General features: G+C 39.8%; 1 protein-coding gene across 1 annotated transcript; it reads right to left on the bottom strand.

Annotated features, from left to right (window-relative positions):
- Window positions 1–2,027: 2,027 nt before the first annotated feature.
- LOC115679416 (replication protein A 32 kDa subunit B-like) lies at window positions 2,028–8,012 on the bottom strand. The gene is made up of 10 exons (XM_056310463.1): window positions 7,806–8,012; window positions 7,034–7,144; window positions 6,838–6,935; window positions 6,685–6,726; window positions 5,540–5,617; window positions 4,856–4,934; window positions 4,638–4,730; window positions 4,483–4,562; window positions 2,538–2,606; window positions 2,028–2,392 (listed from the first exon to the last, which is right to left on the bottom strand). Exons 1-10 carry the CDS (start codon window positions 7,920–7,922, stop codon window positions 2,308–2,310), a joined length of 852 nt encoding a protein of 283 aa, XP_056166438.1. The 5' UTR covers window positions 7,923–8,012; the 3' UTR covers window positions 2,028–2,307.
- Window positions 8,013–12,215: the final 4,203 nt, after the last annotated feature.

Here is a 12,215-nt window from a genome sequence, read left to right as displayed (position 1 = left end):
TTGTTTTCTAATAAAAGATTTCCCCTTGTTTCTCCTTAAAATATTTCTACACAAAACGCATAAGCTGTTTTTTGTCTAGTGATATGGAAGAGATGCAATTCTAATGTCCTAGAGACCTAAAATCATGGAGGACTTGAGGAAATAAACTTGGAAGACATAAAAAGAATACATTCTGCTGGCGACTATTTTCTTTGCCTGAAGATCCAGCGTAGCATCAAAATATTTTACACCCGTGATTAAATTTTTTTAAAACTACGGCAATCGGGTAATCGATTACAAAGCTACAGTACTCAAGCGAGCACCGTACGACGAAAGTCGTGGCATTTGCGATGCCGCCCTCCTCCTATCGGCTTCAAATGTTTCGATTATTGGCTTTTGGGTTTCCGACGAGGGCCTCTAAACCTAACAATCTGCATGAATCTTCAGTCAAACCTGTATATTCTTCTGGGCAATGGCGTGAGCGATCAGTCCTTGGGCTCTTCCCCTTAGCGATTGCTTCATAAATAAATAAAATAAATAAAATAATATATGAATATGAAAGTGCTTGCTGTAAATAAGCTGGTGAACACTAATGAACACTTCACGTTGGGCTGTTAAAAAAAATAAAATAGAGACAAAAAATGTTTTTAGGTGGGTCAAATTTCGACGGCAACCCAAGTGCCAGTGCACGTGCTTTCTTCAAGTTGCGCCTCCCACGAGGTCCAATTGCAGAGGGCGGTGGTACTATTTTATTTATTTTATTAAAAAGGAATAATCGAAAAAATTACAGGAAAAATAAAAAATAAAAAATAAAAATAAAAATACGAAAGATTCCAAAACCAGTATTATCAGCTCACACGAGCGGTCTCGAGACTAGTAAAGTATGCTGTATATATGAACTGAAGGCACTATATTCTTTTCTTTTCTTTTCTTTTTTAATTTTTGAATTCTCGGTGTTGATTCTTCAATTTGAACGGGGAAAGAAAGAAAAAAACAAAAAACCCAATTGCTAGTTTATAGTTTACAAGCCGACCCAACTTGCCGCTTTGTTGAGTTTGATTTTGGGCTTGGTTCGGTTGTAATTGATAGAAGGGAGATCAACATAATCGATCCATAAACTTTGATTCAATCTCGAGATACATAGGACGAGTGGAGCGCTTGAGATTTCAAACGGGCCAATCTATTACAATAGTCTTTAAAATCGCGAAACCCGGGTACGGGCAGCAATTGAATTTGTTCATATGTGTACCCGATGCGCGACCTCAACGAGAATTTACGCTCGCGCAGGTCCTCCGGAGGTGTAGGATACGTTATTATTTGAGTGTCTTGAGCAGGCGATTGCATAAACCCAATCCGGTCTCTGTTCTCGCCAATTTAACATCAAAAGAGTTTGGCTACGGCAAGCCGTTTACTGAATTTTGATCCTGTCTAGATATGCAACGTTTATGACTGAGAACTAAACCTTCGCGAATAACCAACTACAATGTAGCACATTACCACTAGTACTTGATGCTGTGACTGCTTGACTCCCAGGTTCCTCGCCAAAGTGGCAACAAGCGACGGACGAGGTCTCGAGGACCGGTAACAGCAAACAATGGAGAAAATGGATGTATTATTCCAATTGGAACAGAGCAAGAGGCGAGTGGCGGGGACAAGTTCTTGGGTAATCTAAGTCTTAACATTCAGGAATCATGTGAAGATTCCGCCGATGTCGGGGCACTGAAAAAGACACTTGAAGATTAGTGAACCTATAACAGAGGCCAAGGGATACAGATCTTTGATACCATGTGGAGTGCGAACTCCATGTACTCGAGTCACTGCTTCTGTTGTATCTTTTTTCCCCTTCTACAGGAAAATATAAATCTATGAACTTGCTTGCTGGTTATCAAGCTTTTGCTGTAATTCGCAAAATGCAAACTTCAATTCAAGCTCTTCTATCACATTTGTGGCCTGTTGGCGCAAAATCGCTATGCTTCGGCAATCGAAGCATTTGGGCCCTAATCACAGGATGATAAAATCTATACTACACTGCAGGAAGGTAGATATGCAATTCCAGATGCCCCGCTATGTACATGACAAAGATAAGTTGAACAAAAGGCTTTATAACAAGCTAAAGAGGTAGGCCTTCATTTACCCCTCTCTGCCAGGCATGCTAAAGAGTAGAGCAGTAGGAGACTGTTTCAGAATGTCTCTCCTGAAAGCTGTTTCAGAGGAAAAAACTTGGACATCATTTACCCCCTCTGCCAGGCATGCTAAAGAGTAGAGCAGTAGGAGACTGTTTCAGAATGTCTCTCCTGAAAGCTATTTTTAGAGGAAAAAACTTGGACATCACGCATTGGTCGTTGATTTGTAGTGGAAGTCGTTAACCGTCGAGTAAACCAAACCTTCCTCTTCCAAATAACGGATAGCTTCCCTGTCACAGCCCAAACAAAAGACTCAAAGCTTAAGACAGATTAGGGGTGAGGCTGTAGGTTTGTAAAGGCATGGGTCTATGCACACACTCACTGGTGTGTGTTTGTGTGTGTGGGAGAGAGAGAGAGAGAGAGAGAGAGAGAGACCTGATCTTGTCCACTGGAAGACTCAATTGCTGAGCAATATCATTGATGTGTACACCCCTCTCCGATCTCCTGTCAGGTGAAGAAATCATGTCATTGAGGAGGCACCATGCATAATGAAAAAAAAAACAAAAAACTAGAAGCGCTGAGAAGCATCCACCTTGATAGGCAAATTGATTACTGACACAAACATTGCATACAAGAGTTAAGGCAAAAGATTAGTCCAGAGGAGAACTAGACAATTTTCCACAAGGCTAATTGCAAAATTTGATTCATTTTATCAAGTCTTCATCTTCTTCCCAATGTCATCTAGAAATTTGACACAACTTCCAAGGGCTTCTACAGCGATCATAAAGGGAATAAGACCACCCGCAAAACCAAAGCAGCCGTTTCGGGTGTATACTAGTTTGAGTGCCCGTGCAATGCGCAAGCACTCTTGTTTTATCCATGAGCCCTTTCCCCTTTCTAACCAAGTTTGGACCTAATGTTGAATGCCAAGGATATGGGGAGAAATTATCACTTTTATCGCCTCTTAAGGCCATTGATCTTTTTTATTTGAAAAAGAAAGACAATTGATCTTAGATTTTAATATAACAAAAGTGTTGTCCACTACAAGTTGATTTTGTTTTCAATTTCACGAACACTTTATAACCTTAATGATCACTTGGACACTGCAAAATTTTGGTATAATATATTACATGATAGGTAGTGCATATTTTTTTGCTGAACATGTTATCTTCAAAACAGAGACATGTATATCACATTTAACATTTCTTAATACAATCCACAGGTGTGGAACTATAAGTCCAAAATAGTCAGCCCTACGAGGATTGAAATTCAAATGGGAATTGCAGCAAATCACAACTCAGGTAGAATACACTCCTCGAAGAATCACATCTCCTAACCATCAAGCTGAAGAGAAGAATTGCATCACACAAGTTAAAAGAAAGACTAGCTAAAATTCAAAAAAATTCATTCACTTGGTGTTCATTGCGTTCTTCACGTGAAGATCTCATTCAGAGACTATACTAAGATCTACACAAAGTTGAAATGGGCACATGAATCCTACTTAAAAATAGGAAACACACTGTAAAAATTGAAGCTCGGTAGAAACCTAATAGTACTGAAGTCTTAATAGATAGAAGAATCCTAATCCTTTAAGCATTCTCATTTAGGTTGTGGATTCATGTAATGGTCCATCTTCACCAAAACTAGGTAATAGCATTAGTTTTTGGCCACAACCACATTTAATTTTGTGGGAAGTCTCCAAACACGGTATGCATAACGACTCTTAAGATCTCACACAAGCAACTGAAGAATCTTTAACTAAGCAATTCAATAAAGGTTATATTTCCAAAAAAACTTGAAAACTAAGTGATCAGCGAGTAACTTTTGAACATGAAATTCAGCTCTGCTTCCGTGATATATTCAAACACATAGAAATACATATACAGCAAACAAGATCCGATCCCTTTATTGCCATGAGTCCTTCCTTCCACAATTGACTTTTGGCACACACTTATGCCATTTTACTTTCGTTTCTGCAAAAATATTCCCCATTCCAAGTTGGGATAGAATACACCTTTTGAAGCATCAAGATCACACTTTGTGATCCATGGTGCGCCAAATCTAGCAATCTAGTTTAAAGGGTAGGTTCTGGAGGGGAAGCTCATTCAATAACAATAATGTCAGCAGATGCACTTCAACAAAGATTGATAGTGTTAAGTGGAAAAATTCTCATTCCTAAAGACCCCATTGTGGAATGAATGATTTCTCTAACCAAATCAAAACCCCTATCAGGATTGCTTTTTCACAGAATCATCAACAAAAGACTTTGTATAAAAATTGAGGTAGCGAAGAAAGAAATTAGAAAGCAAGATTAGTGCACAGAGAGGAGAAAGAAAGGGGGTGGGGGACAAGTAAACCAAGGTGACAACCAGTGACTCACAGGTTTTCAGACCGATGAAAGCAATCCAAAACCACTTGGACATTCTGACTAAATCCATCAAGGCTATGCTGGCCAGGTAACTGGACAAGAAAATACGTTTAAGATATGATTACTATGTGAAACTACTAGCACAATTCAATCTGATAGGCTCATGCCTGATTTGGTGGGGGTGCTGGATGTGGCTTCATGGAGTTGCTCATAATTGGATTTGTCATCTGAGGCTGCACGCCGGCCCCAACTTGAGATTTCTACAAGCAAAATTACAAAGTGACAATAAGGGAAAAAAATTGATAACACGTGAGAACTATCCTCATACTCATTTCACATTGTAGACATAATCATTGTATGCTCTTTTCAGTTGAAGAAGAAATACCTGTAGCCTGGTGTTATATACATGCACATAGACACACTCGATAAAGTGACTCGCAATCTCATTATAATCAGTCACAGGCCTGAAGAACAAAAAAGATATCAAATCAGAACTCTACCATGTATCTAAGGCAGACACTCAGCAGTATTGCAACATGCCAACACATTGATCATATGGAATTTCGAAGTTTTGACCATGTTCCCATCTACTAGCATATCTGATCATGTCCACACCTAATACCTAGCTCCATTTTTTATGAACAGTAGAAGCGGTCTTATGTACAACTTTACATAGACAGAGCAAAAGGTCTATCATATAAATCTCTAGACCCCATAGTTAGCTCCCATTATAAAGTCAATTCCAAGATTTTAGACTAATGCCAAATGTCAGCTGAGAAAAATTAGCAGAGCTAGTTAACTACATGTAAATGCACTAAAACTCTTAGACAAATTGGTAGCTTCATATGTCAAGTAATGATTATCAGGTATCTAATGAGAGATAAAGACAAGTGTTTAAAGACCATAAAAGTTGTAAATCAGATAAAATATGGCCTTTCCATATCCTAATTAAACAAGAAATTAAGAAAAGTTAATCCCAATAGCTGTGAAAAATAACGCACTTATTAAAAAAAGGAAAAATTGACGGACTGTATCATTTGCTAGAGAGAGAGAGAGAGATTATCAGTACCTAATAGAGAAAACATTGAGCTGTCTTTTGCCTTGAAAGCTCTTCAAGTGTCCGTGAACCCGGACATACATGCCATCCCTGTTTTTCAAGTAAAGCCGCCAAGGAAAGAAATGTCACACAAATGGTAAAATCACGTGGAACACTTATTGATACATCACAGAAAATTTTCCAACATCTTAAAGTTCAGCAAGTTGCAATTTATGGAAAATATTGCAGCAGAATCATGCCGTGACCATATCTACAGGAACCAATCATTGCATGCTAGATGAAATTGGCTTCCAAAGAGAAAGCAGTGTAAAGTAAGCAGCCTTTCTGATAGGCTCTAGCTCTGTAAAACTCTCCAGTAACACTGCGAATGAGAATCATCCAATCAAAATCTAAGACATAGGGAAGACAATATTTTCTGGGTACCAAGTTGAAAGAAAGCCTCATCCTTAATATATAAGTAGTGGCATACTCATACTTTTGCACACACAAACTTTCAATTATTCATGTAGCTCTATATTTATAAAGGATTAACCAATAAATTTTTAAAAAATAGAAACAGAGATATGTTTTTTTTTTTTTTTGGTAAGGTAAGAAGTATATTGACTTTTCGAAGCGCAACTTACAAGGGTGGGAGTCGTAACACAAAAACCTCGTACCTAGGGGAACAAACAATACGATGTCCCGACAGGTGCAAAGGTGTTACGACAAAATAAAGCACTAAAGAGCACATCAGAAGAAGGCCATTTACATTCGGAGACATCCGATAAAATTGAAACAGAGATATGTTTAGTTCTAATATTTGCAAAATTCAAACTCAAAATTATCTGCAGTATTGCTACTTTTAATCTCATATGGGAATAAATTGATTAATCTGAAATGCCAATATTCCATCCATGCTAATTTTTTTAAAATCCTCTACAAACACTACCTAGCAGAATTCCACTCTGCTTTTATTAACCCTTGACGACATAAACAAAGTGCAACTCACATGTACATGTGATTAGAATTACATTGATCTGATAGACTACCACCTACAATGAGATAGTTATCTATTCAATTGCCAAAGTGAGAAAACCATGGGATGGGGAAAAGAATATGAAGAATATTATATATCTAACATCTATTTAAGAATCACAAAACATCACAAGAAATCTCACAGGATTCCTTCCATCTCATTGGTGTCTAAAGGTTCATTGATCCTGCAAAAAGAAAACACGAAGATAAGAACTAGAGGATTAGTACTGAGTAACATCAATGCTCATATGGAAGTCAAACTATAGAATGGGGAAAACAAAATTATTTATTGTCACCATCTATTACAGTCAATCCGCCCTGTCCCGTCGTCAAGGGAAAAGGTAACGTCAGTAACTCTTTCAGCTTTATTGTAAACGATACCCAACAGAGTCACCTAATCAAGGTTCACAAAATAAGAAATTGTCTAAACAATCTTCTTAGAAAAAGTAAATAGAGAGGGAAAAAGCAGAAAACTCGAGGAGCGCTGCCTACATTAGTCGCGTCAACACCATCAATAAGGACATTGATTTTTTCGTCATGTGATACCAAGGCATTGTTTATCTGCTTCACCGTCACAGGAAGCAAAGACTGGGTGTCACGACTCTGCAGAACAAAACGCAAGCATCAAACTTGCCTGCTCGAATATTTTGCACATGCAAATACAATTTTAATATCGAAACAATCGCCTTAGATACAATCTGAACTCCTTCAAAACTCAGCATCCAACCACTTAAGTGATGGAAGTACAAACTTGCCCAAGAAATAAGCTAACTTCCACCCAAAAATGGAGGCACACAGAGATGAGCCACTAGCAAGATTAGTGAACTACAGAGTTACATGAGCCCCGACCATATCCATCATCTACCAACCCCTTCATATTACACTAGATTCCTCTCTGTGCTGTTCGACAAGGGCAAATTCTTAGTTCCGAACAGAAAATTATGAACGTTTGCGGTTGGCAATGGAATTGCACAACAGCATCAGATTTTTCGGTTCTTCGAAACCCTAACTCTCCGTCCCATCCGCACCGCGGCTCATAAGGAAGCGATTCCGGGAGCACGACAGCACAACCTCAAGGAATCGAATCACGAGAGAGCTAGGCCAAACAGTCATTCATTCTCCCAAACTGCCTAATCGCGCCGCAATCTCTCGCCAAATCCAGAACACGGCCGCTCGAGCCGGACGATCCGTCGACGAGCTCAAGCGGTACAGAAGAAGCGCGACACAGAAGAAAGAGCGCGAAGAGCGCGCCGGTGCTACTTACTTTGGCGGGAGAGACGGAAGAGAAATCGGCGGGGAACTGGGCGGTGGACTGGGAGGGCATGAAGCCGCCGCCGGAGAAGGCGGCGGCGCCGTCGAACTGGCTTCCGAACATGGCCATCGCCTCCGGATGCCGGCGGCTTCCGAAGCCCTAGGTGTAGGAGGGGATCGAGTGCGCGAGAGAGCTACAGCGACTGAGGTGTCGATTCCGTCGATCTATTTTCCTTCCATTTCCATTTAAAAGGGTCGTGATTTTCCCGCCAGCGTATCCGGTTTTCCCCTACATTTTCTTTCTTGTTTTCCGGGAAAAGAAAATGCCGGAAAGAATCATTATCTTCTTGGCCGAATTCCCTTAACAAAACAAAAAACCCCTCAACTTATGCATCTTTTTTCAATCAAGTCCTTGAATGCGTAAACTCTTTCAAAAAGTATAATCAAGTCCTAAAATTTATTACGAAAGTACAATCGAGTCTTAAAATTTTCAAAAAAATACAATCAACAGAAGGAATTTATTAGACCAATTTGACAAAATTTAAAACTTGATTGTACTTTTTGAAAATTTTAGAACTCAATTACACTTTTGTGACAAGTTTTAGGACTTAATTGCACTTTTTGAAAGTTTTAGGACTCAATTGCACTTTCATGACAAGTTTTAGGATTTCTAATGTATTTATCCAAAAAAAAAAAAACATTTTGCCATTGTGAATCATTGGCCAATGCATAGGATTAAAATCTCAAGGATGATATACACAATTTGACCTTGAGCAATGTGAATTTTCAACAAGAACATTGCACTCGAGTTTTCCATACCAAAATTCTTGTCGACTACGACGAGCACATCATCTAGATTTGGACACAGAGTGACTCAATTAGAAAATCTACTCAAGGCTATGGATTTGAGCAGACGAGTTAAAAGTTTAAGAACTTGATTGGAAAAGTGCAAATTCAAAGACCAAAAATAAAATTTTACCTAACAACGATACCAACATAATATTTAAGTTAAGGGCAAAAGCCAACAAAAACCATAAATTATGCCCACTCCGAAATACTTGTCGTAAATTGTTTTATATGACACTGAAAATCTCAAACTTGTACCTAAGTAACACGTTTACCTTCCGTTAAAATTCTGTCAATGGAAATCGTTAAAATCTACCTACATAGATACTAGAAAGTAAATATTCTTAACATGGCACCCATGGGGTTTAAGTAAAATAAAAATGACGTTGTTTTAGCAGAAAACTCACCTAACGGAACCTTGACGGAGGGTAAATATGTCACATAAGTACAAATTTAGGGTTATTCATGTCACAAGAAAAGATTTAGGATAAATTGTGTCACAATGAACATAATTTGGAGTTTTTTTGTGGCTTTTTCCATTAATTTGATAAATTATCTACAACCATAATGGATGTATCGCCTTTCAAAACTTGTCCCTATGAATTTTGCAGAATTTTTCTATAATTGTCAAAAGGGGGCTTTAAGAGGATATGACTATCAGTCGAATTCCAAGATAGGTTGAATGACAAATGAAGCATCGGGTTATGTATTTTTGGCCATGTTCCTATCAATAGGCAATTGAAGGTCATTTACTTAAAGGGTGCATTTCGGAATGGCTTTTCCAAGGGGACTTGGGCCTTTTAATCCCCATGGGAAAAAGTTGGGTGTTTGGCAAAATTTTTCGCACCCTCTTTTTCAAAATGTTAGCTTTGGGAAAGCTGAAAGTCGAAAGCAGGTCCCCCCTTCATAAGAACTCGTCTTCTTCTTCAAGTTGGAGATGCGGAGGCGTCAATGGTCTGCGAGATTGTCCCCGGTGAACCTCCGCCGGATGGTTTGCGAGATGGTTGCTGGTGAAGCTCCGACATTGCAAGTCCCTAATATCAAATGACCCTAGAATCACCCCAGCATTGCAGACCGAATTCATGGTATTGCCTTGCCAAGGTTGCATGACCTCAGGGGTTGCCTCACCTAGAGTCACACAACCCAGGCGCTACGATGCCCAAGTTCGCGCTACCCAGGGTTGGTGACACCGACGTCACGCGACCCTGGCACTGCGATGATGGTGTCGAGCAATCCCAAGGGTCACCTTGCCCAAGTTTGCGCAACTCAGGGGCGGTGACGCAGGCGTCGCGTAACCCCGGCAAGGTGATTCTGAGCGAGGTGACCCCGAGGGTCGCACAACCCATGCACAACTCGCTTGAGCTTCGCTCAGCTTCAGTTGACTAGATCTACTGCGACAACATCTACTCTGACAAGGATCGCCGGTTGTCGCTCGCCTAGCCGACGGTTGCCGTTGATGCTCAACTGTGGTCACCGCCGCCGAAGCTCGCCCAGCCCTTGCCCTCTCTGCAAAATCTCGCTGATGTCTGCCTCTGTTTTTCTTTTTTTCTTTTTCTTTTTTTACCTTCAAAGTTGCTTTATAAAAATATACAACAAAATGAGTTATCCAAACACATCTTGCTTTCACCAAATACACATTTGTTCAAAGATCCTTGGGGAATTGGCTTTGCATTCCCCCAAAGCATTCCCAAACGCAGCTTTATGTTACACCAAAAGCATTAGTCATCCCTATATATATATATAAGAAAGCCTGATAATGCATCTTCCTGTGTGATAACATAGAAGCCCTTTGCCCTATGGCTAGTCCAAACGAACTTAAAACTATTTAGTTTGATCCATCCATCCTAAGTCTTGTCCATCTTTTGTTTTCTCTATTTGATTTATTTTATCCGTTCTCTTCTACAGGTGATAGCATAGTATTCTCATGCCTTACATATAAAGAAGCAGTAGAAATAAAGAGAGGAGTTAAAGTTATGGAAGTTCAAGATATCCTATTGTTGAGGAAGTTTCTCCTGAGGTCCCTTAGCCTTGAGGAAGTAACACCAAAAGCAAGATGAAATAGAGAGGGCGTGGGAGGAGGAGTGGACAATTTTAATAGAGCCGGATGCTAGGTGACAGACAGGTGAAAAAGAGCAAGTCCCTTATTGGAGAGTCATCTCAGTGGTTCGCTATCGATGTTGATAGGATTGCTCAACTCGAGACATTCAAAAGTCAAGAAAGATCTCTTCCATTAATGAGTTGATGGGTATTTATATGGATCGGATTAAAGTTATTATTTAGTCAATAAAAGGTATGACACATGGCCTGATCATGCTCATATGTTAATACAAAAATTATTAATGAGATCTTAGCACGCAATCGTTGGAGAGAATTCTACACAATTTTTTTTGTAGCATTTATAGATCTTCCAATCATGGTATGTGTTGTAGTATCAACGAATGCAGAAGCTAACCTAGATCTTGCAAATTAAGTCAATATGAAAATCGTCAGAGAAATAAACTAGAAACGATAAAGGATACCCAAGATTTACGTGATTTGGTCCGACGTATCGGTACCTACATCCATGGGGAAAGCCAGTAAAACATAATTCATTAATAATTGGAGAATCCAAATTATAATAGCTCACTCACACGCTCAATTGTTTTCCACACCTAAATTAAATCCAAATCTCAAGTGTTTAAAAATAAACAACTCAAATGGATATAATACTCGCATCACAAATCAAGCACCTGTGTTCATGTTCGTACGGCTTCCTTCTTCATTTTGTGCGGCTCTAATGCATGGCCGAAGAAACAAGAGCCCATACTCCTTCACTGTTTGGCCACTACGCACTACATGAAGAGTTAATGTTCAGCCACTCAAGAGGGGAGAGAGAGAGAGAGAAATTCTCTTGCGGCTGACTTCTCAAGACTAAGGGCCCGTTTGGTACCGTGCCAAATAGTAAAAATTTCTGTTTTTTTGTTCCCAGAAATAGTTTGGGAACAGAAATGCGTTTGGTAAACTTTTTATTTCTGGGCACATTTTTGCAAAAATTTGTGCCGAGAAACAGTTTTGGAAGAGAAACAGTTGTTTCTTGTTTCTCGGTACAATTTTGAGAATCAGTTTTTTTTTCTTCTTTTTCTTTTTTTTCTTTTCTTATTTTTGTCTTTGTTCTTCCACAGGTTTGGCCGGGACCTGGCGGCAAGCATGCGGCCGGCGATCGGCTCACGGCCCGGGCCGGCGAGGGCGTCACGGCCCTCGCCGCCGCCGGCGGAGGCGAGGGTCCGCCCTCGCCCTCGCCTTCGCCGGCCCTGGGCTGTGGCCGGTTGCCGACCGCCGGTCGCCGGCGACCGGTCATGGCCAAAGAAGAAAATGGGTAAAAAGAAAAAAAAATTAAACAATTCAAAATATTATTAAAATATTATTTGGGAACAGAAATTTTGTGTAGTTACCAAACGCATTTCTGTTCTGTTCTACTCTAGGAATAGAAATTTTGGACAGTTTATCAAACGCCTTAAAATACTCATAAATTGTTTCCGGGCACAGAATGGTATTCATGCGCACCCTAAGACAACCTAGGCTTTCCTTCTCTTTTTGT

This window comes from Syzygium oleosum, unplaced genomic scaffold, assembly GCF_021117445.2.
Source record: "Syzygium oleosum isolate NSW1041296 unplaced genomic scaffold, Sole_v2.1 Sole_v2.04, whole genome shotgun sequence".
NCBI classification, from domain to species: Eukaryota; Viridiplantae; Streptophyta; class Magnoliopsida; order Myrtales; family Myrtaceae; genus Syzygium; species Syzygium oleosum.
This window is presented reverse-complemented; position numbering and strand designations above follow the sequence as displayed.

Coding starts and splice junctions, on each gene's coding strand:
- LOC115679416 (XM_056310463.1), bottom strand. CDS start 7,922: ATGGCCATGTTCGGAAGCCAGTTCGACGGCGCCGCCGCCTTCTCCGGC. Junction 5,618..6,684: donor AATGAGATGGAAGGAATCCT/GTGAGATTTCTT, acceptor CTTGAAAAACAG/GGATGGCATGTATGTCCGGG. Junction 4,935..5,539: donor CTCAATGTTTTCTCTATTAG/GTACTGATAATC, acceptor TTTGTTCTTCAG/GCCTGTGACTGATTATAATG.